The sequence below is a fragment of the Cheilinus undulatus genome, linkage group 8, assembly GCF_018320785.1.
Source record: "Cheilinus undulatus linkage group 8, ASM1832078v1, whole genome shotgun sequence".
Classification (NCBI taxonomy): Eukaryota; Metazoa; Chordata; class Actinopteri; order Labriformes; family Labridae; genus Cheilinus; species Cheilinus undulatus.
In genome coordinates this window covers 23,375,429-23,399,920 of record NC_054872.1, presented here as the reverse complement: position 1 = coordinate 23,399,920, position 24,492 = coordinate 23,375,429, and the positions used below count along the sequence as shown (strand labels likewise).

Genomic DNA, 24,492 nt, shown 5'->3' with positions numbered 1-24,492 from the left:
TTTTAAACCATTTAGCAACTGGGAGATAAATCTTAGGAGGTCCCAGTGCAATGCTCTCTGAGGGCCTGAGTATAAGCAGGTGATGGCTCCATGTTTGACTAGAATGGCAGCACCAAGTTTATATCAGCTATGACATTAATCAATGTGATGCAGATGTGTCTGCATGTAATACGTAAGATAATAGACCATTTTGTCTGCTAAGTGGGAAAAGAGTTGTCAGCATTAATCAATTTAATTTGTATGTTCAGTTTCATTGGAGTGACATGGGAAGTGTTGTTTTATCCCACTTTAGTTTTTCTAAACCAACCCTCTTCTTTTAACCAAGCTTGTTTAGTAACTGAGAACAGATAAGGGACATGCCCATTTGAATCATATTTTCAGTCCAGCTATTTGCTTTTTAGGAAAATTGCTGTGCATCAAATTGTTTCATAATATATTTGGTTTCAATAAAATAGCATCCATCTGGCAAAATGATCTGTCTGTAAGTTAAACAGTAAAGAAACAACTAACTGTTGATATGCAGTGTAAAGACATGGATTTTGCTGTGAAAAAATTGCACTGGTTTGAGAATAAATCCACCCTGGCCTCAGATTATCACATTATGTTAAACTTAATATTAATGTTTGAAGAAAGACTTTTCATACATGAAAAAACACAAGAAGGAATATTCAATAGCAGCAAAAAAGTTTATTTCCTTTTTTCCCACAAGTAATACTCAAGAGTCCTAAAAATGTACCTTGATTTTTTTTCCAAACATGCAGTGCAAAATTAACAGAATAAATAAAAAAAATGCCTTAAAAGAAAAAAATAAATACATATTTATTTTTTCTTCAAGTTCAACCATAGTCTTCCCAAGATTTACAACTTAACAGTGTTTGATAAAGTTTCAAGTAAACTGATCATTTGAATTTGATCTCAGATTGTTGCAAATGAGTCTAAAATAAGGATATGTGCCAATCAAAGTTGTTTGCTATTGCATGAATAAATTGGCATGTAATAAAACCCTAATAAAGTCAGTGAGTTCTGTGCAGGACGGGGTGATATAAGACCAGGCAGAGTGTTGATACATTTCTCTCTTATGATGTTTTAACAAAACTGGTAACAGCTATTTCATTATTTTCTAAATAAAGACAGAACTGGAACAACAAAAAGGGGGTATTGATGATGAACCATAAAAACTACTGGTATCCTTCTGAGAATGGTGCACAGCCCAGTCCTACAAAGAAATATTGCATTGAAAGCTCAGAGTAAAGTCTTACGTCCAAGGCAAGAAGTTACAATGCAGAGCAAGGCCCAGCACCCAGTAGGAAAGGAAGTATCCCAGGATGCTCTGTGTGGTAGGAGAGCAGGTTGTAAAGTGTGGTAGCAGAGCAATGATGGGGTTTTGAGGTTTGTGTTCACATCCGTTTTTGGAGTGTGTGTGTAGCTGCACGTTAGGATGTGATGTTTTCCTTCGATGAAGGAGAGGTTCATTGAGGAGGAGCAGATGGGCACTGATCCAGAATGGCACAGGAGATGAGGAGGCCATGAATCTGGTCAGAACCTAGAAATAGAGATGAATTAAAATGTTTTTTTTTTTTGTCAATTACACAGAAAAAGGGGACTACAAGAAGATGGTTTGAAGTTTGACTTACCTGCACATGCATGCACAAAGTCCCAAACACCAGAAGAACTGTTGAGTGAACAACATACACAAACACACGGGAGTTGAACATTCCCGGTGTAGGTTTGTCAAGGCCTTTATTTGCGCTTGTCTCCCATAGCCCGAGTCTCAGACACAGCCCTGGGTTAGCTTGAAAGTATGCATAAGCTGCCATTATGCCAAGGTTAGCCATGGGCAGAGCAAGGATAAAGTTTGGTATCTGCCTCAGCTCAAAGTAGCGAAGAAAGCCCACATCCCAGTACACGTCCTGAATATGAGAGTAAAGCAGAGGGAGGGGTCTCATGCACCATAGTGGTGGTGGACCATTTTCATCTGGGACCCGGTAGCCCTTTTGTTCAGCAAGCGACAAAAGAGCAGGGGGAATCTGCTCCAAGGAGACTGATGGTGTGCAAAACGTCCTGTACCCGTAATACTGGAAAGCACAGAAGGGAATGGCGATTATTGCAGTTCCCAAGAGGGAGGTGAGCAGGAGGCGAATGATGACCCAAATATAGTGGAAGACTTTACTGTGGCCTTTTGTTGTTGCTCGATACACACGGATCTGAGTAATAGCATGCAGAGATGGAAGATAGAGTAGAAATCCTATGTTAACAAGTCCATTAGATCGAGCTGCAGTGGCTATGCTGAGGGCCAGGCAGGCTCGGAACGTAAATCCTTTCTCCAGGAGGAATAGACCACCAAATGTAAGCGCTGCAAACAGGCTCTCTGAGTATCCAGCAGTCATGAAAACATTGGCTGGTGTGATGCAGTAAAGCAGGCTAGAGAGCAGAGCAAGGCGTCTGTCCTGTAGAACGATTCTGCTGAGCGCATGCAGGGCAACCACACTCAGCAGAAAAAGAGCACTGTTGCCCAGAGCCACTGCCACCAGCAAACGCCCCCGCACACTCAGCCAGCTGCTCAAGGGCCACAGCAGTGTCTCAGCCAGGCCTCGGAGGACTATGGGGAAGAGGGGGAAGAAAGCAAAGTTGTGCTCATAAAGGTATCCTCTCTCAGCGATGAAGAGGAAATGCTCCGCATCCCAGTGAGAGAGGCCACCAAACAACCACTCTACTGTAGAGTCCAGGTAAAGGGGCTCCTCTGTCCGAGGGGGCCTGAATGCATCAGCGTCATGGTCAGGGATGGCAGCATTCAAGACAGCCTGAGAAAAAACATTTAACAGCATTACAATCATTGTCTCACAACAGCTTCTACACAGTAACTGTTGGAAAAAAATACTTTAATCATTTCTGACATTAATTTTTTTATATTTATTTTATTGTTGTACAGTATCAAAAAATGCAATACTTTAGAAATGCTGATCTTTAATCATGTCTTCAACCCAAAGCTTCTGCGAGACAGACACAGAGCAATGTCACAATGTCATACAACCCCAATTTTCATATATGTGCAATTTAGACATAGTAAATAAGTTTACTTGAGATTTTTGTTAATTAACAAACAAGTAACTGAATGTTAGGTGTCTTAGACTTCTACTTTAGCTGCTGTGGTATTGAAACTGGTGGGGCTTTAATTTAACTATTTTTTTTCTCTAGATCAGATCAGACTTTTAAAATATGGTATTTTTTGGAATGGATACAAATGAAGGATATGGGCAGATACATACATACATACATACATACATACATACATACATGCATACATACAGATATGTGTGTGTGTGGGGGGGTTGACAAGGAAGGAATTGCATTATTTTATCAGTTATAATGCAACCTTTAAAAATATATTTTAATTACATTTAATCAATAAAATTTAATTTAAAAGGATATTTTAATTTTTGCTAAAAATAATAATTGAAACAATTAACTATCTTATTCATAAATTGACTTAACGTCATGAATATATAAATATATAATAAATTGAGATTAAATCCTACCATAACCCAGTATTATGGCATATATCATGTTGTTAGTTATGCTTCATCCATAATAACAATTACATTTCAGTCACTTTCACTGCAGCCTACTTAACCATACAGTATGTTTTCCTGCTGGGCAAAGGCTACCACATACACCTATACTATTGCTAAGGAGTCAAAACATCAGCAGCAAGGACGTTAAAACATGGATTTTGCACTAAGAAACTTGATTTAATGCGGTGAAAGATCCATTTCATTCAACTAATCTTAATCTTACCTGTAAAACCAGCGACAAACCCCTAGTGACCGTGGCAAACTCCACCACTGCTTTGACATCCATAATCATTGATGTGACGGACCAAATGTGAACAAGCCGGTTATGACAGGCCTGCTGAGCATTGTCGCTGCTAAAAGACACACACTGCTGAATTCGTCATATTTCCCATCAAACATAGCTAGCGAGGAGATGCTATTCGGTACGTAACATGCATCAAGTTACGCTTTTTTACTGGTTCATGGAATAAAAAATGCAAACAAGTTTTGAAATTAAATAAACACTCGACTTCAGAGAGGGTGAGCTTTCGCTCAGGTGCAATCTTTGTCCTCACATCCTCACTCTGCAGCAGCCTAACTCGTTTTCGAAAAGCACGTTTTACTTCCGGGGTAACTAAAGAACGTATTTTCAAAATAAAAGCCGAAATAATTGTTGAACATAATTTCTGCATTTGACAACATGGGTGACCAGACTTTTTCCACTGAGGAGCACACACATAAATATATAAGAATGGCGGGGCCGCTTTCATATCCCCCACCTTAAGGAAATAAAAGTTAGTAGAACTTTTGTAATTAAGCTAATGCTTAATGACTGGGTGTGCTTTAATATTTAATGGATGTCGTATCAAATAACCAACCATTTTCTGGATTTTTAATAACTTTTACCCTACCTATTACTTTAAACTCCTATTAACCGTTATTTTAATTTTGTATTAATTTATCCCTTTAATGCTTGTATTGCTCAGTGTTCTCCTTCCTCACAATTCATTCATCTTCTCTCGTCTGGACTACTGCAACTCACTCCTTTCTGGTATTACAAATAAATCACTGGTCCAGAACACAGCAGCTAGGCTTTTAACTGGTTTTAACAGACGACATCACATCACCCCTATCCTTGCTTCCCTCCACTGGTTACCTGTTACTTTTAGAATTGATTTTAAGATTTTACTGATCAATTTTAAAGCACATATGGGTCTAGCACCAGGCTACATTTCTGAAATGCTGACCCCCTATGAGCCACTGCGCAGCCTTAGATTCTCAGGCAGGGGCTTCCTGGTCATTCCAAAGTCGAGGCTGAAATCTAAAGGAGACAGGGCTTTCGCTTTCAGGGCTTCTCGACTTTGGAATGACCTGCCCGAAGAGATAAGGCTGGCAGATTCGGTGACATCTTTTAAATCACTCCTTAAAACTCACTTTTATAGACTTGCTTTTATGTGATGTCCCTTCTAACTATTTATCTATTTCATTACTTTTCTTTTATTTACACTACTCTTCTTATTCTTTTTATTTTATACTCTTCTCATGTTCATTTTCTTCTTTATCTCGTGTTTCCCTGCCTAAATTTTACTTATCTGTTCTCATCTCTACTACATTTCTGTGTTGAATCTAATCTTTGTTTTATCCCCACTGATGTGATGCCATCATTATCATCATTATCTTCATGTATTTTTTTGGTTGTTTGTTTGAATATATGTATTTAACTCTCTCCTCCTCCCACATCCTACTATATCTTTTAGAATATTATCATAGGAATCATTGCTTTTCACTGATGCCATTATATTTTAGATTTTACAATCTTCTACTGTAACTCTCATTCAAGATCTACTTGTGTCATTTCCATTTTTGTTATTTTTCCTTGTTACATGTCCACATTATGTTCTTCCCTTCGTGTTTGATTTTACAGAGCTCCTATTCTGCTCTGATTGTTGATGTTTATTTTTCCCTGAGTTTTTGCTCTTGCTGTATGTAAAGCACTAGGTAAACAACTGTTTTTAAAAGTGCTATATAAATAAAGTTATTATTATTATTATTATTATTTATGCTTACTTTCCATTTGTTCTTTGTCATCCTAGCTCTCTAAGTGTTTTTACTTCTTACTGCTTCTCTTTGAATCACTTCTTAAAATTTGGGTCCTTGTGGTCTCGGGTTTTGTCGCTGGGTTCCTGTGTCTCTCTCCCGTGTTGGCTTGGTACTCACGGGTTCTGATGTCTTCGTTCTTGGGATGTCTTTGATCTTGTGAAAATCCCAAGATGTTCTGGAACTGATGATGTCTCATTATGTCTGGGTAAAAATGTTGTTTGGGTTCAATATGTTGGGGTTTTGTTTAGTCTAGATTCTTTTATCTTTAGAGTTTTCTTGATGTTTGGGTACCTGGAGTTGTTTTGCAGTCTTTCTCTTTTATTTCTGGCTCTGCTGCATTTGGCCCCCTGGCCATAGTTTGGACATCTCTGGTCTAGGAGGACGATGTTTGTGTTTGTAATTATTAAATGATAATTATTATTAGGTTTGTTTGATTTACTTGCTGAGTGCATATCAGAATAAAACATAGCGTGATTGTTTAGTAGTTAATATTTATATTACCGTTTATTCTTAATGTCTTAGATCTGTCTTTGCGCTGCCATAGGTGATTCTTGTTTGGCTCTTGTTTTGTCATGTTTCTGCTCCAGGACCCCTTTAAATTGCTCCCTGGTGATAAACCTTTTGAAATTTAAATTAAAACTGTTGTCTCTATTCATTTCATTCGTTCTGCATATCCCTCTCCTCTGCTCTCCAAGCTTGGCAGTCGCAGGAAATCGATGTTTACATGAACCTGGTAAGGTTCAGGCGTTTAAAAGGAGGCTGCGCTTGCTTTTCCAGATAAATGTCTAGTTCAAGCAGGATTAACTTCTGGTCCAATTAGAAAACGAGGAGGTCTTGACAGATGTCTTGAGACAAAGTTACGATTTTGTGCTATTAGAAATAATCACTGAATTTTAAAATTCGCTGTGGAAAATTTTGTGCTTAATTGTAGCTCTGTTTCTCTCCAGCAGGTGGAGCGCCATGGTGCTGTGAGCGGTTTTAAACTGGGGCATGTTCCCCCCCCCACCTTGTGAAAACATCATGATCTTGTGGGTTTCACCTTTATTTAAAGCCCCTGTTAATAGTGTATACCTTGCTCTGAAACTGATTCAGGTTTTTAATGTGGCCACTTTAGAGCAACAAAAGAAAATATGACTGCAATATGATAAACATTTCCTGTTATGTATTTCTTATGCCTGTAAACCCTGCCACTGGGTAGGTGGTAATTTACAGCACAAATGTGTTCACATTTTCCACTGCAAAGATTTACACTGAACAATGATATGTTGATAGAAGCAGGTTCAACATTTATGTTTAAAAACTATTTATGTATGGGACAAAATGTATCGTTTAAGGCAGAGGTTGGAAAACTTTCGGGGGGGTATTCAAACTTCTCTTGATGGTATAGCCCTGAGTAGATATTATATGAAATGTGCTACATCTATTGCTTTATCATTTTTGCTTACTTTTGACAGGATTCTTTTAAAGCCTTTTGTTGTGTTGGCTGAAAAACTACTCTTTAAACATAACAAGACAAAAAGCCACAGCAGACAGTGAATTCCTTGTCAGTATTAAGGACCACAATATTTTTTAACCATTTTCCTAAATACTTAAGGCAAGGATGCACATATAAAAGACACTTTTAGAACCCAATCTTTAGTGAATTCACTATTTTGTTCATTCTGTTTGTCCAAAAGAGGTAAATATTACCAAAGAACAAAACCATCAAACAGCTTACGAAGATTTAATGTACATTTATTCTTACCACGTGGAACATATAGTATAAAGATTTCATACTGAATAAATGATATTCATTGAGCCAAAAAAGGGAAAGGGAGGAATTTACATGTTGTCTTAGCTACATAGTCTGAAATACAAATATGCAGAATTCATGACTGAAGAAAAATTGTCAAATGTGTAGTTCATCTAGTTTATTTTTGTTGTACCAGGAGATAACAGGTTTGAGCCGTGTCTGCTGCACTATGGAGCTGTGGAGAGACCAGAGGTGTAGGTCTAATCAGCAGGGACTGGAGGTCACAGACCAAACTCTCATGTCAGCCTCAATCCCTCACTGATAATAAGTGTGAGAATAGTGACACAGACAGAGACAGACACAGAAAAGGAAGTGTAATGTACAACATTATATATACACCACAGCAAAGCTGTATTTGCAGTTGAAAACCAGTCCTAAGAGGTGATTTCTTTTCATAAGGGTATTCATACAATCAAGGGATAAGAGGAGGTAAGGGTGTTGTAGGTTCTCGATACTTTGGGGAAGAAAGCCATTTTCTGTTTAACACCAAACTAAAATGACCTCAAGACTCTAGTAGAGCTGCATCTCCTGCCTCTGTGTGAAACGTGTGTTACAGAATGCTTACACTCAAGAGCAGTACGGTACAGAAAATGTCCTACAATCTACTGCACACTGCACAGGCCTCCCTGGTGAAGGTGTCTATTGACAGCACTTTGCGCACCGTCGGGCTGACTGGTGAGATTCCATCTACAGCAACTAGAACCAGTAGGCCACTTTGTCAGTCTGCTTCACCTCTGAACGTCAACCAGTTACAGACTCACTGTGCCCTCGAGGGGAGAGCTAGGGCACACTGTGTCTCCCAAACTCACTGTAAACGAGACAGCAACTTTGGTAACAGTTTTTGTTTTTCAGCTATTTATTATTTATTCATTTAGTTATCTTTATTAAAAAGTACTTTCCCCCAAGTGCAGAACCGTCTCCCGACCGTGGTGCTCTGCTCCATGTCGTCCAGTTGGCATTCATGATGCAAGTAGTGTCACTTTGTGGGCATCTCTGGTTCATAATCCACCACAGCTCTGTGATTACTCTCCTCCAGCACGGACAGCCAGCGGAGAGCTCAGAGAATGGAATCTTAAGGATTTTCATAAATTAAAGACAGTCACTTGAACTCTTCTTGCCCTGTTGCACACATAAGCCAAGTTTTCAGGGAAGAGGGGATTTGGGGTTAAACCCCCTCCACACCTCCTAAAAGTGGAGCCGCTGCTCCCTACAGCTGTCATGACTGGCCAATCAAAAAGAGTACATCACAGATAACATGAGAAACCAGTGAGTTCATTAAGGGGGACACCGACAGGTCTAGGAGGCGGGACTCGTGTAGTGTGAACTCTGAGTGGTTCTCCTCTACCTTGGCTAAGGCATGCAAAGCCCGGGCCGCTCGTCGCATCATGTCCGGGCTTGTGGGCTCGAAGTGCATCCCCTGTAGGTGTAGCAGAGAGCTTTGGCTCTGCTGGAGCTGTGTGGCAGCCAGACTATCCTCCAGGAAACCCAGCAAATTTCCCACACTGCCCTTCTGTACAGCAATAGCTCGAGCCGCCATGGTATCACCCTGGGCCAGATTTGCCAGCAAGACCACGGCCATCTCCCTGCAGACTGCCACCTTCCTGTCTCCGATCAACCGTACAAGGTTCCCATACAGTTTCTCCAAACGACTGAAAGGCGGCGTGGCCAGGATGAGGTCCACATTGTTGTCTTGGATGCTTAGTTTGCTTAGCGTTTCTAGGACCAGTCTCTGAGGGGACAAAGCACTGTGGGGGCCAAGGGTGGGGAAGGGATCCTGAGCCTCTGCTGAGGGGCAGACCGCCCAGTGAAGAAGACCGTCCAACAAAGGCAGGCAGATGCTTTCTGGGTAGACAGAGAGGTCCAATTGGCCAGAGATATTTGCCAAAGTGACCAGGGTGTTTTCCCTTAGGAGCCCCAAACAGTCCCACCACCACTCGTCCTTCTGACCCACTCCCTCGTCTGAGTCCTCGTCCTTCTCATAGGTGAGCGGGGCCTGTTTGCGCTCGGGATGCCTGTGGTGAAGTAGGATCAGGCGTCCCAGCAGCAGAAGGAGCCCTGGGTGTTTGGACATTTCATGATCGTTGCCTGGCACGAAGGAGAGGCTTCGGACAATGTTTGAGACACAGATGCAACGTCGGGCTAAAGAGTCCTGCCAGTTAGCCAGCGTGATGAGTGGCCCCTCGTCTTTGCTGTGAGGCTCGTCCTCCAGGATTGTACCAGTCTGCTTTGCCCTCGGCATTAAGATACTGCTGGAGGACAGAATGGGTCTGTTATTTTCCTGGTGGCTTTTTGCATCTTTTTCAACCATCTTTGCGTCAGAATCCGTTTTCTCCTCTTCTTCCCTGCTGAGCGTTGGGATTGCCTTCTCTGACTCTGTTGTTTTCTCTGAGGATGACGTCTCGTTGGGCCTTTCTTCTTCTTCCCTGGGCTTCAATCTGTCTTCTTCAGCTAGCAAACAACTAATCTGGATCTCATCTTCTGGGAGTCGTCGCCTCAGCAGAACTTGAGGCACAGGTAATCGCTGTCGTGGTTCCAAGAAGTCTTTGCGTGGTTCAAAGTGAGTCTGAATGTGCTCTGTCGAGTCTCCTCCTCCTGCGCTCCAGTGAAGCAGCCCACTGTCAAACTCTTGTACTTTGCCATGATTGTTGGCCTGACCAACAAATGGGTCTTTCTTTCGTACCACTTTCAGGGGAAACTTGTCGAACTTGCTGGCCTGTTTTGGCCTCTCCTGATCAGCCGGGAGAGATGAGCCCATCTTTTCTGATGAAGAACCCTTGCTCTTTTCTTCAGTCTTCTCATCCTGACCCTGAGACTCAGAACTCTGCTCATCCTCCTCTTTGACATGAGAAGGCCCCTCAGTTTCTCCTTCCTCCTCTTCATCTTCATCCTCGTCCTCTTCTTGTTCCATGTCCTCTGCCTGCAGTTCTTCTTCCTCCGTGCTCTCTAAATCTCGTTTCAAGGCATCAGGATCAAGTAGTGTCCTCTGGCCAGGGTCTCCCACCTCATACTCGCGCAGAATGCCAAAGATCTCAATGAGACAGTGTCTGAAATACTCGACCACCAACTCAAGAAAGCCCGGTAACTGAGGGAAATAACCAAAACAGAGAAAAATATGAGACATGATTTGTAATATTTAACTGTTACAGAACATCAATGAAGGCTTAAAGTTTAGACTCACCGTGTTGAGATCGAAAGTAGAAATAGTGCTGTCATCATACAGGAGGATGTTAATGGTATCTAGGGCCCATGTACTCTCAGCCAATAAACCAGACTTTAAAGACATCATGACTCTCCAGGCCTCTGGAGTTCCTTAGATAACACACAAAAGCACAATTATTTCAAGGTACTTTCTAAGTAATATCTTCAAACAATAAACAGAGATAAAGCAACAGTAAGCAGAGCAATCAATTGGCAAAAAGGTCATCACTGCAGGATGGACATACCGATATCTTTAACAGTGAGTCTCCGCCGTGGTTTCAGGACAGGATGGCTGGCTTCTACAGAGCCAGGGGGAAAAGGCATGTCTCGCCTTATGAGAGGCGACTGCACTGGAGGGGGCACTATGTGAGAAGCAGGAACCGGAGGGCCAGCCTTCTGCATCTTCATGACTCCGTGCATGTAGGGAGATTTACTGGGCGATGTCCTGCTCTCCATGGGGCGGGTCATGGAGGCAGGGCTGGACACCTGTGGAATGTGGTTCTGCACACCCTGAGGGGGCTGGTAGTTGGACTGTACCGACCGAGGCATCGGCTGACCGGGCCCTGCTGGGCCGTAAGGAGGCTGCCGCGGTCCCATCTGACTCCCCCACTGGCCATCATGATTCATGCGCTGCTCTGATGACATCATCTCCTCTGAGCGGTTCATGCCAGGATAACCTGGTCCCTGGGGTGGACCCCCGGGGCCACCCTGCCGGCTCTGGTAGTTCTGATAATTCATATCGCGTGGTCCCTGCCACATGGCTCCCTGAGGACCCTCTGGGCCCGACTGCATCATCTGAGGGGGCATGTTAGGCTGAGTGTTGGGCCCTCCTGCTCCCTGCATCCGATCACGACCAAAGGGGAAGGGGAACTGATTGCCTGGGCCAGGTGGGCGCCGATCAGAGCCTGGGAAAGGCCCACTGCCACTGTACTGATTGTACGACTCCTGCTGTCCTGAAGAGGGAGCAGAGGCACCTCCCTGCTGTTGCTGCTGTGGAGGTGGTTGCTGTCCACCGTGGAAAGGCCCGCTGTACTCCGACTCATGGCGTTTGGATGGAGGATAACCTCCTTCAACGGGACGCTTATAACTCTGCACATAAAAAGTACGAGACAAGTGTGTTTCACACCATTTCAGTAAAAGGAAAAAAATCAGACCAACACACGCAAAAAGCTGAAAGCATGATCCTCAAAAGATTTTTTTATAAAATTTTTTTAGAGATTTTTAGATCAAATTTTATTGATAATTGTTAACAGAGGGGATGTGCAGTGCTGATAGGTGACTGACCTGTTGCTGTTGTGGGTACATTCCAGGCTGCTGATTTGGGTAAGAGCCAGTAGGGGGCGTTCCCTGCCCAGGATACTGATTACCATAGGAATCATGCCTGCATAGATGATGGTTTGTCAGACTGACCATGAAAATACAACGCAACTCTCTGGATTATAGCAAAGCTCACCGTTACACAAATAAAATCAAATATACATTCAACAAAAGACTCAGCATGTCTTTGTTTCAAGTAAAAACATAAGACATGAATCGAGAAGTATAAATCTCCATTCATGTAATTCATCATTTTCCTTAAAATGTTCTTTTATCAAGCACTCAAATGCGAATTTGCAACACAAATGCCCTGCTCTTTCTCAGGATTATTATATTGTTAACTGACACCCTAAAATGAAGAAAGTGTGTACACATTTCAGCACAAAGGAACAAGAAGTTTCAGTGGCATTTTGGGTAGATAACTAACCACTTCTAAAAATATGACACATCAAAAATTACTGTCATTATCACATTACAATAAAAATCTAGTTCTTAAAGAGGGATCAGTTTTTATGGACAACAGCTTTAAACCCAAAGACCCTAGCAGATATGTTTTAAGTATACTGACCGTGGCTGCTGTGGTGGGAAGCGATTTGGCGAATACATCCCCGTGTCGGCATTGGCAGGCATCATAGGGTTTGGCTGAGGAGCGCCGGATCCCATGTTGCCCTCTGGGCCCATTCCTTGCTCCGATCTGTCACAGTCACAAAACACATGGTATGTTTTTCAATTTTGTTTTTCACATAAACATATTAATCATGCTAGAGCTCACTTGAAGATAAAACAGGCTTTAAATGTTAAGGTCACAAAACTTTTAACATGTGAGTGTAAAGCACAGTAATGATTCTATTTTAGAAAATCCTACTCCTCCTAACTTCGCCCACAACTTTAACAAGAAGACGCTTACTTTCAGACAGCCTTATTCCTGAAGCCAGTGTCTCAAAGAATTCACAATTTAAAAATGTCTTGCAAAAGCTAAACCTTGAAAATGATATTTATGAGGGAATATTTGTTTTCATTTCCTGCTTTGAGTACAGAAATAAACAGTCAATATGAAATTATAAACATATTTTGAAGGTTAACAATGTAATGACGGTGTAATGAATAATATCTTCTGATGAAGTCCCTGGGTGCATTTACATCTTTTATCGATCAATTTTTCCTGATACTCCAAAACTCCTGTGCATTCTGTATTTCTTGGGGAAAAACTGTATTTAAACCAAAACCAATAAAATATTTTAGTTCTTAAAAGCATGAAATATTAGTCCTCTCATGCCAGTGTACCAGTCATTCTTATCATTGAGCACGGCAGCCCAAGCTTGAGGCAATAACTTTCTTTATTTCAGATCAGATCAGCTTTTGATTATATTTTGTTGGCGTCAGGCCAAAACCTCGTATCTCCGAAACCACTATTTTTCAGGGAATGATAATAATGCTGTTTTTTTTCAGTTAACTTCACACTGAATGGTCATAGTTAGCATCTTTTTTTTACACTTTTTACAGCTTTAAAATTTGTTGAAACCCATTGACAAATGTAAGGAGTCACCAACAACACTGCTATATTAAAAAATAAATAAAAATTAAGATACTGAAAAATGGTGATACAAGGTCTTGGCCTGATGCCAGCAACTGTTTTCTTTTTCCAGACAAAACAGTTGAAAACTATCTTAATGGGGATGCTGCTGGTTATAATCAATATTGTTCCCTGATAAAACTAAGCTGTCTGTCATGTACTGGTTCTTACCTCCTGTCGTAACCTGGTCCATAAGGATACTGCTGTCTGGGCCCCATTGGCATCGTCCCCATGGCCCCAGGTGGCCCCCTGTTGAATGGTGGCTGCTGTTGCTGCTGTGGTGGTTGCTGCTGTTGGTCGCCCACCACGCTGTTAGGACCCTGGTTTGCCGGAAGAAACTGCTCCCCAGCTGAAAATAGGTTCAACATTGTACCTCATTAGAAGTTTAGCTTCATTATTAGATTCTAGGATAACAGAAACCATTCAGTGTGCCCACCTTTACGCATGTTACCAAAGGGGTCCTTGTTGGGTTCATAGCCACCCATTCGACCCTGCATGTCTGGTGTGTTCATGCCTGTTTGATAGGCAGAGTTTGGCGTCATGTTTTTCCTGGGGAAAGCAGGGTCACCTCCTTCAGAGAAAGGGTCTTGCAGGTTAACACTACTCCTACAGAGAAGGGGAGGTAAGTAGGAAAATTAATAGATAAGTTGGAGGAAGTGAGGGCTAAAAGAAAATAGTTTGCCAATATTATATCAATCAAAATCATTAGTTTAAAGAGCATCACCTGGAGCCAGGTGGCATTGGAGGCATCTGGCTATGGGGGGTGGAGGCTGGGGTGGGCGGTTTTAGATCTCCCCCCTCAGCCATGGAGCTGCTGGTGGACTGAGGTGTTTGAGGACCCTGCAGAGAGCCAGACCCAGCTGTAGAGCAGAGGGAAGCTTTGGTGTGAAATAAAAGAGAAGGAAACAGACATGTAACGTTAAGTCAACGACACTGAAACAGCAAGTTTGACATTAAAGTGAATGGATGTGTGTTGCTAAGTCCTAAGTGAAAAAAGTCTTCATCTGAGAAAAGCACTACTCTTACCTGGAGAAGGGGGCTGGACTTTAGCAGCTTGGCTCTTTTTGTTATCAGTGAAAATCTCCGGTGGAGGGTCCTCACCACGCTCAATCTTGCACTCGAAGGCGTACAGACACTGGATGTACTGTTTCTTTAAAGAACTGGCAGCACTGCTGGATGTTCCCACATTTAGAGAGGTGGCCAGGTCACGCCACTTCTTATTCTTGTTCACCTAAAATTACAAAGACAGCATTAGAATTGAAAAAAAAAAAACTCCAGGGGACAAGAATTAAATGTATTTTTTGAATGTATGAAAGATTATAAATGTTTTAACCTGGGTCATGCCTCCAATCTCTTTTACTGACATGTACAGGCGGAAAAGGTCGAGAGGTTTTCGACCTACAGCAGGCAGGTTGGTCATCCCCATGGCTTTCTCATCAATGAAGGCCAAATAACGGTCCACCCACATCTTCCTGTCCGGCTCTGGTCCCAACTCATATAGGCGAGTTATATTTTCATTGGTTGTGGTGGAAGAGTTGGACTTCTGCTTGGTCAGATATAAAAAGAAACACATTTTAAAACCAGAAAAAGATTTTAAAAAAATTTACTTGCATAGTTCTTTGGGGGTTTAAACAATAGAACAGTTTATGATGGGCCACCTTAGATTTTGTTTCAGGCTTGGGTGTTCCAGTCCCATCCACTTTGTTATTCATCTTATTGTTCATTTCTGGGCTGGGGGCCATACCTAGACATAATAAGAAAGATGAGCCCCGATATTTTAACATTCAAAAGAAAAAAAGCAAAGTAAAGCCATCTCTTTGTTTCTTACCGCTTGAATTATTGGCCATGTTTGGCCCCATTGGGTAAGGGGATCCACCTTGAGTGTTAATCATTCCAGGCATGTTGTTCATAGGAGGACCATAAGGTGGGCCGGAGCCCATCATGCCCGGAGACATGTTGGGGTAACCTGGCATCCTGGGAAGAAACATTCACATCTCATATTTACAAAAAATCATGTTTGATTCAAGTGTGTAATATTCATGCATAAATAGAAGAAAATCTGAAGTTTATTAGAGGTGTTTAAGACAAGCATCCTTTGTAAACTGACCTGTTATGCATGGAGTTGGAGGCAGGGTGCTGCATGGTTGCAGGGTCCTGGGGCTTCCTGTTCATGCCAGGTGGAGGACACATTCCTGAGCCTACCTGGGTTGGCATGTTTGCCATGTTCGGAGGCATGTTAGGACCCATGTTGGGGCCCATATTTGGACCCATATTGGGGCCATAGGGACGTGCCCCCATTTGATTAGGAGGCATTCGTCCTGGAGGCATGCCAGCATACGGCGGACCCCCAGCCTGTCCTGCCATGGGGTTCATTGGACCCATTCCCGGCCCAGGGTAGTTAGCATTGGGCATGTTGCCATAGCCAGGTTGCCGGGGATAACCTGAAAAGAACACAAAAAATAGGTATGGTAATCACTTAGCTGGAAGTGTACATTTATTAGGAAAAGATTTAATTGAACCACTCCTAGCTTTTTTCTTGTTCTATAGGAAAAGTAGATATTTGTAGCTGGGACACAGTCTTTTCTTTAAAAGCTGTGTGAGGCAGAGTTTGCCCCCCCCACAGTGTGCTAGCAGAGAGAGCTATGCACCCTGAGCAACAAGCCTTCGTCACAGCCTCGGCTCTACTGACAGGAGGCTCTGCTACGTCAGCTGACTCTCTGCTTCACAGCTATAAATAGCTGCACCAGAGTCAGAGGGAGGGACCAACCATAGCATGCTATTCCTCTGAGGCAGAGAGATATACTCCATATGTGTGTCTACTGGGAAATGTACAGTACAGAACTTCACAAATAGATGATTTGTTTAAAGTAAATCCCAGATAAAACTCTCAAGCTTTAAGAAAATAATCAACAGAAGCTATTTCATCAAATCTTTTAACTAAACAACAGAATTTCAAAACAATAAAGGTCAATCTTCTCAAGGCAAACCCAGAAAGAGAATTAAAAGTCATACCTTGGGGACCATACTGTCCTCCCTGCTGTCCATAGCCACCCATTGAGTTGTTCTGCTGATATGGGCCCATCCCAGGATGTATCTGCCCCCCTGAGGACTGACGAGGAGACAGTGCAGAGGCAGACTGAGGGGAACCGTAGGGAGGCATCTGAGGGTTTCTCTGCATAAACCCTTAAAAAGAAAAGAGACAGGGCTTAGACTCTAGGGCTATGAAAAACATGTTATTCTTTATAAAGTCTTTGCACATAGACTGAAGCACACCTCTGTCCTGGGCCATAGGAGACTGGCTCATGGAAGGATGTAGACTCCCATCTGACTGCACACTTGATGGCCTGGGGGGCATCTGGGTCCCTAAAATGATAATACTCACATTTAATTTTTGCCTGATAAAGGTAGAAATTAAAACAAGCTTCAAGACACTGGCCACAAAATAAAAATAATCAAGGGCTGGTTAAACAAATATGACTGTTTTACATTTAAGTATTTGCTTTATTTTTGTGTCAAACACTTTGTCAAGCATGCCAAAAATGTTACTTTTCAACCATCTTCAAAGCCATTCGAAGTATCTTTAGCCATGTTTCAATCTTTTAAGAGACAGTTTACACCCTGAAGTGGTTGAGGAAAACAAAATAGGAGAAAAAAGATGAAGAGGGGTGTGATTATACAAAGCAAAACCACAAAAGTAGAGATTTGTAGAGTTTAATGTCAGTAAAGTAAAGAAAGCAGAGAAACATTTTGGTAAAGTTTGTGGATCTATGATTTGATGACTTTTTCGACTTAAATGTTCATTTCCAACATGCAGAAAAAGGGGGTGAAAAGGAGTAACTGTACATATTCATAGAGACGAATAAAAAATACATTAATGAAAAAAAAGAACAATAACACCAAATGGATTAGATTACACTGTCCAAAAGGAGTGGAAAGAAGTATAAATTGATCTAATCCCACCCTTATACATGGTATCATACTTCCATATTAAAATAAATCCATATTATAATTCTTTTCATTATTCCAACTCACTTTACTACGTATTAATATAGTTTGTATCGCAACAATGTATCAATTTTTTACAAAACAAATTTCTCAATCAAGCTAAGAAACTATATATTAGCACCTTATAAAAAATAGATTTTTTTAAATCTATTCTTCATCAAATACATAAATTTGTGATTTGATATGAAATGCAGGATATCTTGAGATTTCATTCCACCACACTTTCGAACCCTTTTATAAAAAATAAAGTCAGAAATGTTTATAATACCAAAAGACAACATGTCCTGAAACTGAAGTTGACATTTACAGCTGAAAGAAACAACCAATCAATTACAATAGTTAATAAAGCAAGATCTAAAAATCAGAGTCCTGAATCAGGACATTAGGAGAAACAGTTGAGAACTTGATTTTTTAATTGCGTGTAAAATTAAATTTCTGCCTTTTATACTTTTTATCACTTATTCAGGTAATAATGCAGAACTTGATGATAATTAAGATGCTTTAAAGTGTATATTCCCTTTGAAATACCAAAAACCCACATCTTAAGCTCAAAAATCTAAATGTTGTTACTGATCAAGCTTTGTCTTGAGACAGTGTGGAAGATAAGCCCACCTGGCATGTTGGCTGGCGACAGCGGCCCTGTTCTAGGCGTGCCGGCGCTGGCAGGGGAGCCAGCCGGAGAGGGTGAAGGTCCGCGGATGCCTGGCAGGTGGGGAGACGTGTGAGGAGAGAAGGGTGACTGAGCCTGGTTGCTCTGTTCACCCTGGCTGCTTGACACTCCTGACGTGCTCACACCAGGACTCAGGGCGCCCTCTGTACCTGTCGGAAGGTCATCGATGGAACCTGACAGGTCCTAAAAACAAAAAAAGTAGAGCAGTGCTTAAGTACACAATAGGTAAAGGGAAATGGCAGAGTTGTAATTTAATAAGTTCCACATTTTTATTATATCAATCCAAATAATATTTGCTTTTTCTTTCTGTTTATTTTCTATAGTCTTGCCTCTGTTGTTCAGATGTGAGTGGCACACATTCAAAAACTACACACATAGATATACACACCCACAGACCCAGAGGCCTTTGTCCTTATTTATCTTTTCAAAGAAAAAAATGAGTGCGCATTAGTGCCAGGGGTTGTCATGGTTACCAAGGTTTGTAGGATGCGAGCTGAGTCAGCATGTAGCAGCAGCCTTGCCATGTGATCTCTGTACACAAACAAACTCTCTCGTATTTATCTCAGATTTATCCATTTACACAGCACCTTTTTCATCAAGCACGAGCCTCACAGCTGTCCGTGGAAAAACAACCACTGACATTCAGCCACACACAGTCTAAAATCGTCCAGGAAGCCAAAGAACAGTAGCCATAATATAAGCATGCAGAAAAAAGGAGATGTTTTGGGTCTTACTTTCATACATTCAAAAGGTATTTACAATGCAATAAAACCTCTGCTGCCATACGTTATATAAAGATTTAATTGTTATGATCTCTGCGATTAAAACTACAAGACATATGAGGCTGAAAAGAAAAATCACAGTGTGAAAAAGGCTGCATCTGGGACATAAAAAAGCAGAACTGACCGGAAGGCTGGAGGGGCGGCCTTGGCTGTCCTCTGGGCCAGATTTAGCCTGTGCGGATGGAGGGGCGTTGGACTGAAAGGAGTCTTGGGAAACCTCCTGAAAGATATCAGAACCCATGCTAAAGTGTACAGCAGAATTGAGGAGTATGTGTTTGTGATAAAACAAACAGATAAACATCATGACTGATGGATACTAGCCCAGACTGAGGGTCGTACCTGTTGTTGTGGAGGAGGAAAGCGCTGATAAGGTGACTGTTGTGCTGGCTGCTGCTGAGGATTCTGGGAGTATGCTGCAGGTTGGCCCTGTGGGTGTTGGCTGTGCCCTGGTGGTTGCTGTGGAGGCTGAGACTGTGCCTGCTGTTGCTGCTGCGAGGGGGGCTGCTGAGGCCCTTGTGTGGATCCTGGGTAGTTGGACTGGCCCTGTGATCCAGGGGCATCTTGGGAGCTTGGCTGCTGCTGGCCCTGACTGGGAGGGCCCTGCTGCTGGCCGTAGAGAGACTGAGCAGACTGGGGGGCTGATGTCTGGGAATAAGGTGGCTGGGACTGTGGGGGCCCTTGGGGTTGGCCTGGCAGTGGCCCCTGTGACTGTGGGGGCATGTGGGGCTGCTGATAGGATGGTCCTCCTTGAGGGTGTTGGGCAGAATTTGGCGGAGGGTGGGGCTGCCCTGGGTAAGGTGTCTGGCCACCCTGCTGTCCTGGTGGGGGCTGGCTGTAGGGAGTTTGCTGCTGGCTCGGGTGAGGAGCCTGGCCTGGCTGCCCGTAGTAGGGTGCCTGTCCCTGGGGGCCGTAGCCTCCTGGTCCCTGCTGTCCATAAGATCCCATCTAGACAGAAGTAAAACAAAAACATGCAGGAGATTAAACACAACTGAAAGTCAACATAAGGACAGGGGAAATTCACTAGTATACAGTTTGTGGATTACCTGTGGGCCATAGGGCATGCCACCCATGCTTCCAGGCGTTCGTCCTTGCATTCCCACTGGATACCGCTGTGGACCTGGAGGGCCATAACCCTGACCAGGGTAACCAGGCCCTTGTTGTGGACCTGTAGGAGGCCCCTGTTGTGACTGTTGACCGTATGGACTGCTTGCTCCATATGGCTGACCTCTCATTTTTCCCATCGGATCCATGGAACCGGGTGGCTGGATAACGAAAAACATGTTAGGGTCAAAGACAGGATAGTAGATTATCAAGGAGTCAAATTGAAAGTCAAATGGTTCTTGCTCTGACACAACTTTGTTACACTATTACAGTGTATTTTCTAAGTCAACAAAAAACTTGGCTGCAGTCTGTAACTTTCACAACGCTAAAAATGTAAAAACAAACTTTACTGAATGGGGAAATCACGCTTTTTTCACCTAATTTCCCACGGTCATTACTCTGATTTTTTTCACCTCTCTTTGCCATGGTTTCGGAAGTCAACAGAGCTATATATATCTTCTTTCAAATGGAGGGCAGCCTGCCCAATCTTAAACATATCCCAGCTGTGCTCCTGTTTTGAGCCTGGTCCAAGTAGCTTTTTTTCCCCGGGAGAAGGCAGTTTGGCTCTGGATGAATGACACCAGAAATGAAGGAAGTACTTTCACAACAGCCGGAGAGTGAAGAAAATACACAAGAGCATACTCCGTCTACAGCCCAGCAGTTAGTATAAAAATCCTCTCAGGTAAAACTCAATGCTATACCGCCTCATTTATGATCCAATCACTCCCTCACCACCTACTACTATCAGGCTTTTAACGAGTCTGAGATTTTATGATAATTTCTTCAAAAGATCATCTTCAAACTATAAGTAGTCCCCTTACATTACATCAAGAGAATTCCCCAGGGTGCACTTCACTGAGAAGAGCCTCCTTGGCTTAACAACAGCCTTTTACAAATAATATGCAAAATGCCTTGTGTGACATTTTGCAGATCCAAGATAATGAAGTGAAATAAATAAGAGCAGCACATGGCTAATCTGCATAAGACAGAGAGGAAACTCCCTTGGCTGGTGAGAGATGGTGGACTGCCTTCTGATTGGCTTGGGGGGAGGATTGGGGGGAAATTCTTTTGCAGTCACAGTCAAACTTGTGTGGCATGTCAGACACAACAGCAACACACACATCCTCAAAGGCAGAGGTCATATTTGTCTTTCAATACTAGTACCTGTTGGAACATGAACAGAAACACAAAGGTAACTATGGTTTTATAAAAAAGGGAGCATCAAGGATAACAAATATGGCTGTATGAATATTTTTACAAGAAAATTAATATGGGAGTATGTTTTCATGGGTCATTAAGTTGCATGGCTTTTTACTTAGATTAGGTGCTAACAAAAAAACCTCTGGTATGCAATGATGCTGCATGCAGCTATAGTAGTGCATGCTTGAACCTAAAGGGGTGAGCTATAACAATTTGCTCTGATGCAGCATCACATATATACTGCATTCATGTTGAACAAATAGCTTATACTTGCAAAATTTATCTAATCTTGCAAACATCAATTTGCATATGGAAACAGATAACCCAGTGGATCCAGTACCGACTTTTTAGTTAAAGATAAAGTCTGTAGCAAAGAGGGGTAGTAGCATAGCAATACCTCTGCTGGTCCTGTGATGACTTAATACTGTGTGTTCTTATCAGCAACTGTTGCTCGCATCACATGTAATTATAAATGGCCATGAGCAGCGGATGAGGAGCCAATCAGATTTCAGCTCGCATGTCAACCAAAGACCAACTATCTCCTGGCTTTGACAGCAGGATTTTACCTCCACAATTCAAATCCCAGTGCAAACTGCAATCTGCAGGCTGCAGCCACTCACTCATATGTGGCTGTCCTTTCTGTTTACAGGCAGCATACATTAAAAGTACGGTAGCTTTTAAATAAATGTCTGACCCTTTATAAGTTTAACTGGTTGGTGTGTCACAATTGACACCATTTTAGCACATCTTTCAGGATAGTTGAATATTTTAAACTGAACTCTAGAGAGCCTTTTAAAAGGCCATGAGAGGGTGATTCTCCATGCAACACATTCCTTCCGTTGAAGCCGCAAAAAACAGCTTAACGCGCAGGAAAGCTACACGAACCACACTGTATTCACAACTTTTACAAACTAATGACTGCCAACATAATACCCTACATCAACCAGTGTATTTTTTACGGCATTCCGAGCCGAATACGCTGAAAGTTTTACATATAATGCGTGTAGGAAAGCTAGAAAGGAACAAACTAGCCTTGCTCCTCGGTGTGTATTTTCGCCCCTTTTCAAAGTCGGGCCTTCTTAGCTCTCTGAACGTCCTTACATTGTTTCAACAACTCATATCTTCTTAAAGCGGCACTCTCTCAAAGCTACATGCTGTCAGAGATACATTTAAAACACTAAATATAAAACAGTTTGGTGTAAAGGAAAAAAATCACACGAGAGGCAGCCATTTTAGAGTCTTTGCGAACTAGTATCAGACAATGGCTGGCCTGCTACGTTGTGAACTAGCTAGGAGGAGGGAAGGAGACGTGCTAATGCTCACATCATGTTCCTGTTAAATTTCATTTTACCTGGCTTCTAGATAGCGGCTGCCCGGCACTTCCCGGGCTCATGGGCGACGGGAGATGGCTTCTTTGTTGCCAGCCCGGGTTGCTCCCTCCATACAGACCGCTGCTGCCCATGTCTGCTGGTCCCTTACTAGCTCCTTCAGGGCTGCTGTAGTCACTGGACGGGTAGTTTGGATAAGCCCGCGTTGAGCTAGGGGAGGTTAGGAGCTTATTGAGTGTCGGTGTGGATGTAGGCTGAGGGGTTCCAATATTATATCTCTGGTTATTGTAAGATCCAGCCATCGCCGTGGGTCCTCCCGCTGGTGGCTGCTGCTGCTTCACGTTAGCTGGCTGCCCCCCAGCTGTCGGCGCCTGGCTGCTGCGAGGGGAGTTCATGGCGTAAGCCTGGCCGGGATAAGGAGTTCTGTTCGGGAAAGGGTTGTAATTGTTAAATTGGTGGTTTGAAAAGCCATGGTCGTGGGAGTTAGGTTGATACGGCTCCATCATATTGCTCGACTGCACGACCGGACCCGCAGCAGCTGCCATGCCAGGGCTTTGTTGTCCGCCATGTTGATGAAAAGGGGCCCGACCGTAGTGCTGACTGTATCCGTACGAAGGTGGAGGAAAAGCGGGGCCGTGGTGATGCACCAAGCCGGGATGGATATTTCCCTCCGGTCCAACAGAGTCATTCTGGTTATTATTGTTAGCCCTGGGCGGGTTCCCATTCCCGTTCTTCATCTCAGGTTCCCCTCCTCCCCCTGCATTTCCACCGTCGGCCCCGTCCTGCAGATCCCCCCTGCCCGGTGATCCGCCGTCCAAGCCCGGCTGCTTTATCTCAGACTGTTTCTCCCCCGGTACCGGATCCTCCTTGGGCTCTCGATCCGGCTTTTTGAGTTCGGAAGGCGGGCTAGTGTTTAGAGTGGCGGCGCTGGCGACCTGAGCGGCCATGATATTCCCCCCCACCACCTCTCTCTCCCTCTCTCGGCGAGTCAGTCACAATCAAAAGCTAGCATTGAATATAAATAATTGTTTATAACCATTTATCCTTGTGGCGATTCATTCCCACCCCTTAAACCGGACCGAATCCGGCTGCCATCCCCCCGGTTCCGGTTCCGTAAACGGGTTAGAGAAACGATGGAGGCTCCATACAATGCGTAAAAAAAGCGACAGAAATTGTTGTGGGAGTTGTGTTACTGAGCCCGGGTAGAGGCAGGGAGCGAGCCCAACCAACACGAGGCTCCGCTACATACAGCCATTTTACTGAGCCGCACGGAGGGCTGCAAGACACGGAGCGGAGTTGCTCCAGTGCGGACTGGACTTTTTTCTTCCAACCTCACATCGTCTTTTTTTCATTATAGGAGGAATATTTTATCTACATGAGGCACATAGCTTTTTAAAGTTGTGTTAGCAACATAAAAACAAACATGAATGTTGCAAATCATTTACTAATTCTGAAGTGGATATTATTTGTGAAGTTGAAAAAGATGCGCATCATACGCTGAAATTGGTTTTAAACGCATAGATTCATCATACTTGCCAGAAAAATAGATTTTTCACATCGCATAAGAGTATGTTAAATTATCCCCACTTTAAATATGCCTTTCATCACTGGTGCTTTCCCCACTAGTGTTTCTGAGTGGTATTCAGGCAAGCAAAGGCAGCACACACTGGTTTTTCCAGAGCAGAAGGAGGAAGCCTTGCAGCAAACGAGACTACCAATTCACATTCCCTCTTATTCCCTCCCCTGCCTGCTCTGCTCTCCTCTACCACCCCCTCTCCTCTCCTCTCTGTCTGTCTCTCACTCCAGCAGAAACACTCCTCTGCTGAGTGTGGGGGGATGGGTGCGCAGAGACTTCAGCTCTCTCTCACCCTCTCT

General features: G+C 43.0%; 2 protein-coding genes across 2 annotated transcripts; both read right to left on the bottom strand.

The window, feature by feature from the left end:
* Positions 1-700: 700 nt before the first annotated feature.
* Positions 701-4,162, bottom strand: pigv (phosphatidylinositol glycan anchor biosynthesis, class V). The gene is made up of 3 exons (XM_041792715.1): positions 3,796-4,162; positions 1,635-2,801; positions 701-1,543 (listed from the first exon to the last, which is right to left on the bottom strand). Exons 1-3 carry the CDS (start codon positions 3,862-3,864, stop codon positions 1,256-1,258), a joined length of 1,524 nt encoding a protein of 507 aa, XP_041648649.1. The 5' UTR covers positions 3,865-4,162; the 3' UTR covers positions 701-1,255.
* A 3,202-nt stretch (positions 4,163-7,364) lies between these two features.
* On the bottom strand, positions 7,365-23,866 carry arid1aa (AT rich interactive domain 1Aa (SWI-like)). The gene is made up of 20 exons (XM_041792912.1): positions 22,641-23,866; positions 20,032-20,250; positions 19,328-19,933; positions 19,113-19,208; positions 18,149-18,389; positions 16,805-16,894; positions 16,544-16,714; positions 15,639-15,972; positions 15,360-15,505; positions 15,190-15,275; positions 14,865-15,074; positions 14,558-14,762; positions 14,256-14,409; positions 13,968-14,137; positions 13,703-13,880; positions 12,527-12,652; positions 11,926-12,022; positions 10,887-11,730; positions 10,622-10,752; positions 7,365-10,525 (listed from the first exon to the last, which is right to left on the bottom strand). The coding sequence occupies exons 1-20, from the start codon at positions 23,562-23,564 to the stop codon at positions 8,660-8,662; spliced, it is 6,894 nt and encodes a 2,297-aa protein (XP_041648846.1). The 5' UTR covers positions 23,565-23,866; the 3' UTR covers positions 7,365-8,659.
* Positions 23,867-24,492: the final 626 nt, after the last annotated feature.

Bases quoted from the DNA above. Each gene is read 5' to 3' on its own strand.
- arid1aa (XM_041792912.1), bottom strand. From the start codon at position 23,564: ATGGCCGCTCAGGTCGCCAGCGCCGCCACTCTAAACACTAGCCCGCCT. The intron at 16,895-18,148 runs GTGGGCTTATCT...TTATCATTTTAG, and splicing joins GTCGCCAGCCAACATGCCAG to GGACCCAGATGCCCCCCAGG. The intron at 12,653-13,702 runs GTAAGAACCAGT...TGACTGTGACAG, and splicing joins GGACCAGGTTACGACAGGAG to ATCGGAGCAAGGAATGGGCC.
- pigv (XM_041792715.1), bottom strand. From the start codon at position 3,864: ATGATTATGGATGTCAAAGCAGTGGTGGAGTTTGCCACGGTCACTAGG. The intron at 2,802-3,795 runs GTAAGATTAAGA...GTTTTTTCTCAG, and splicing joins GTTTGTCGCTGGTTTTACAG to GCTGTCTTGAATGCTGCCAT. The intron at 1,544-1,634 runs GTAAGTCAAACT...CTCTATTTCTAG, and splicing joins CTTTGTGCATGCATGTGCAG to GTTCTGACCAGATTCATGGC.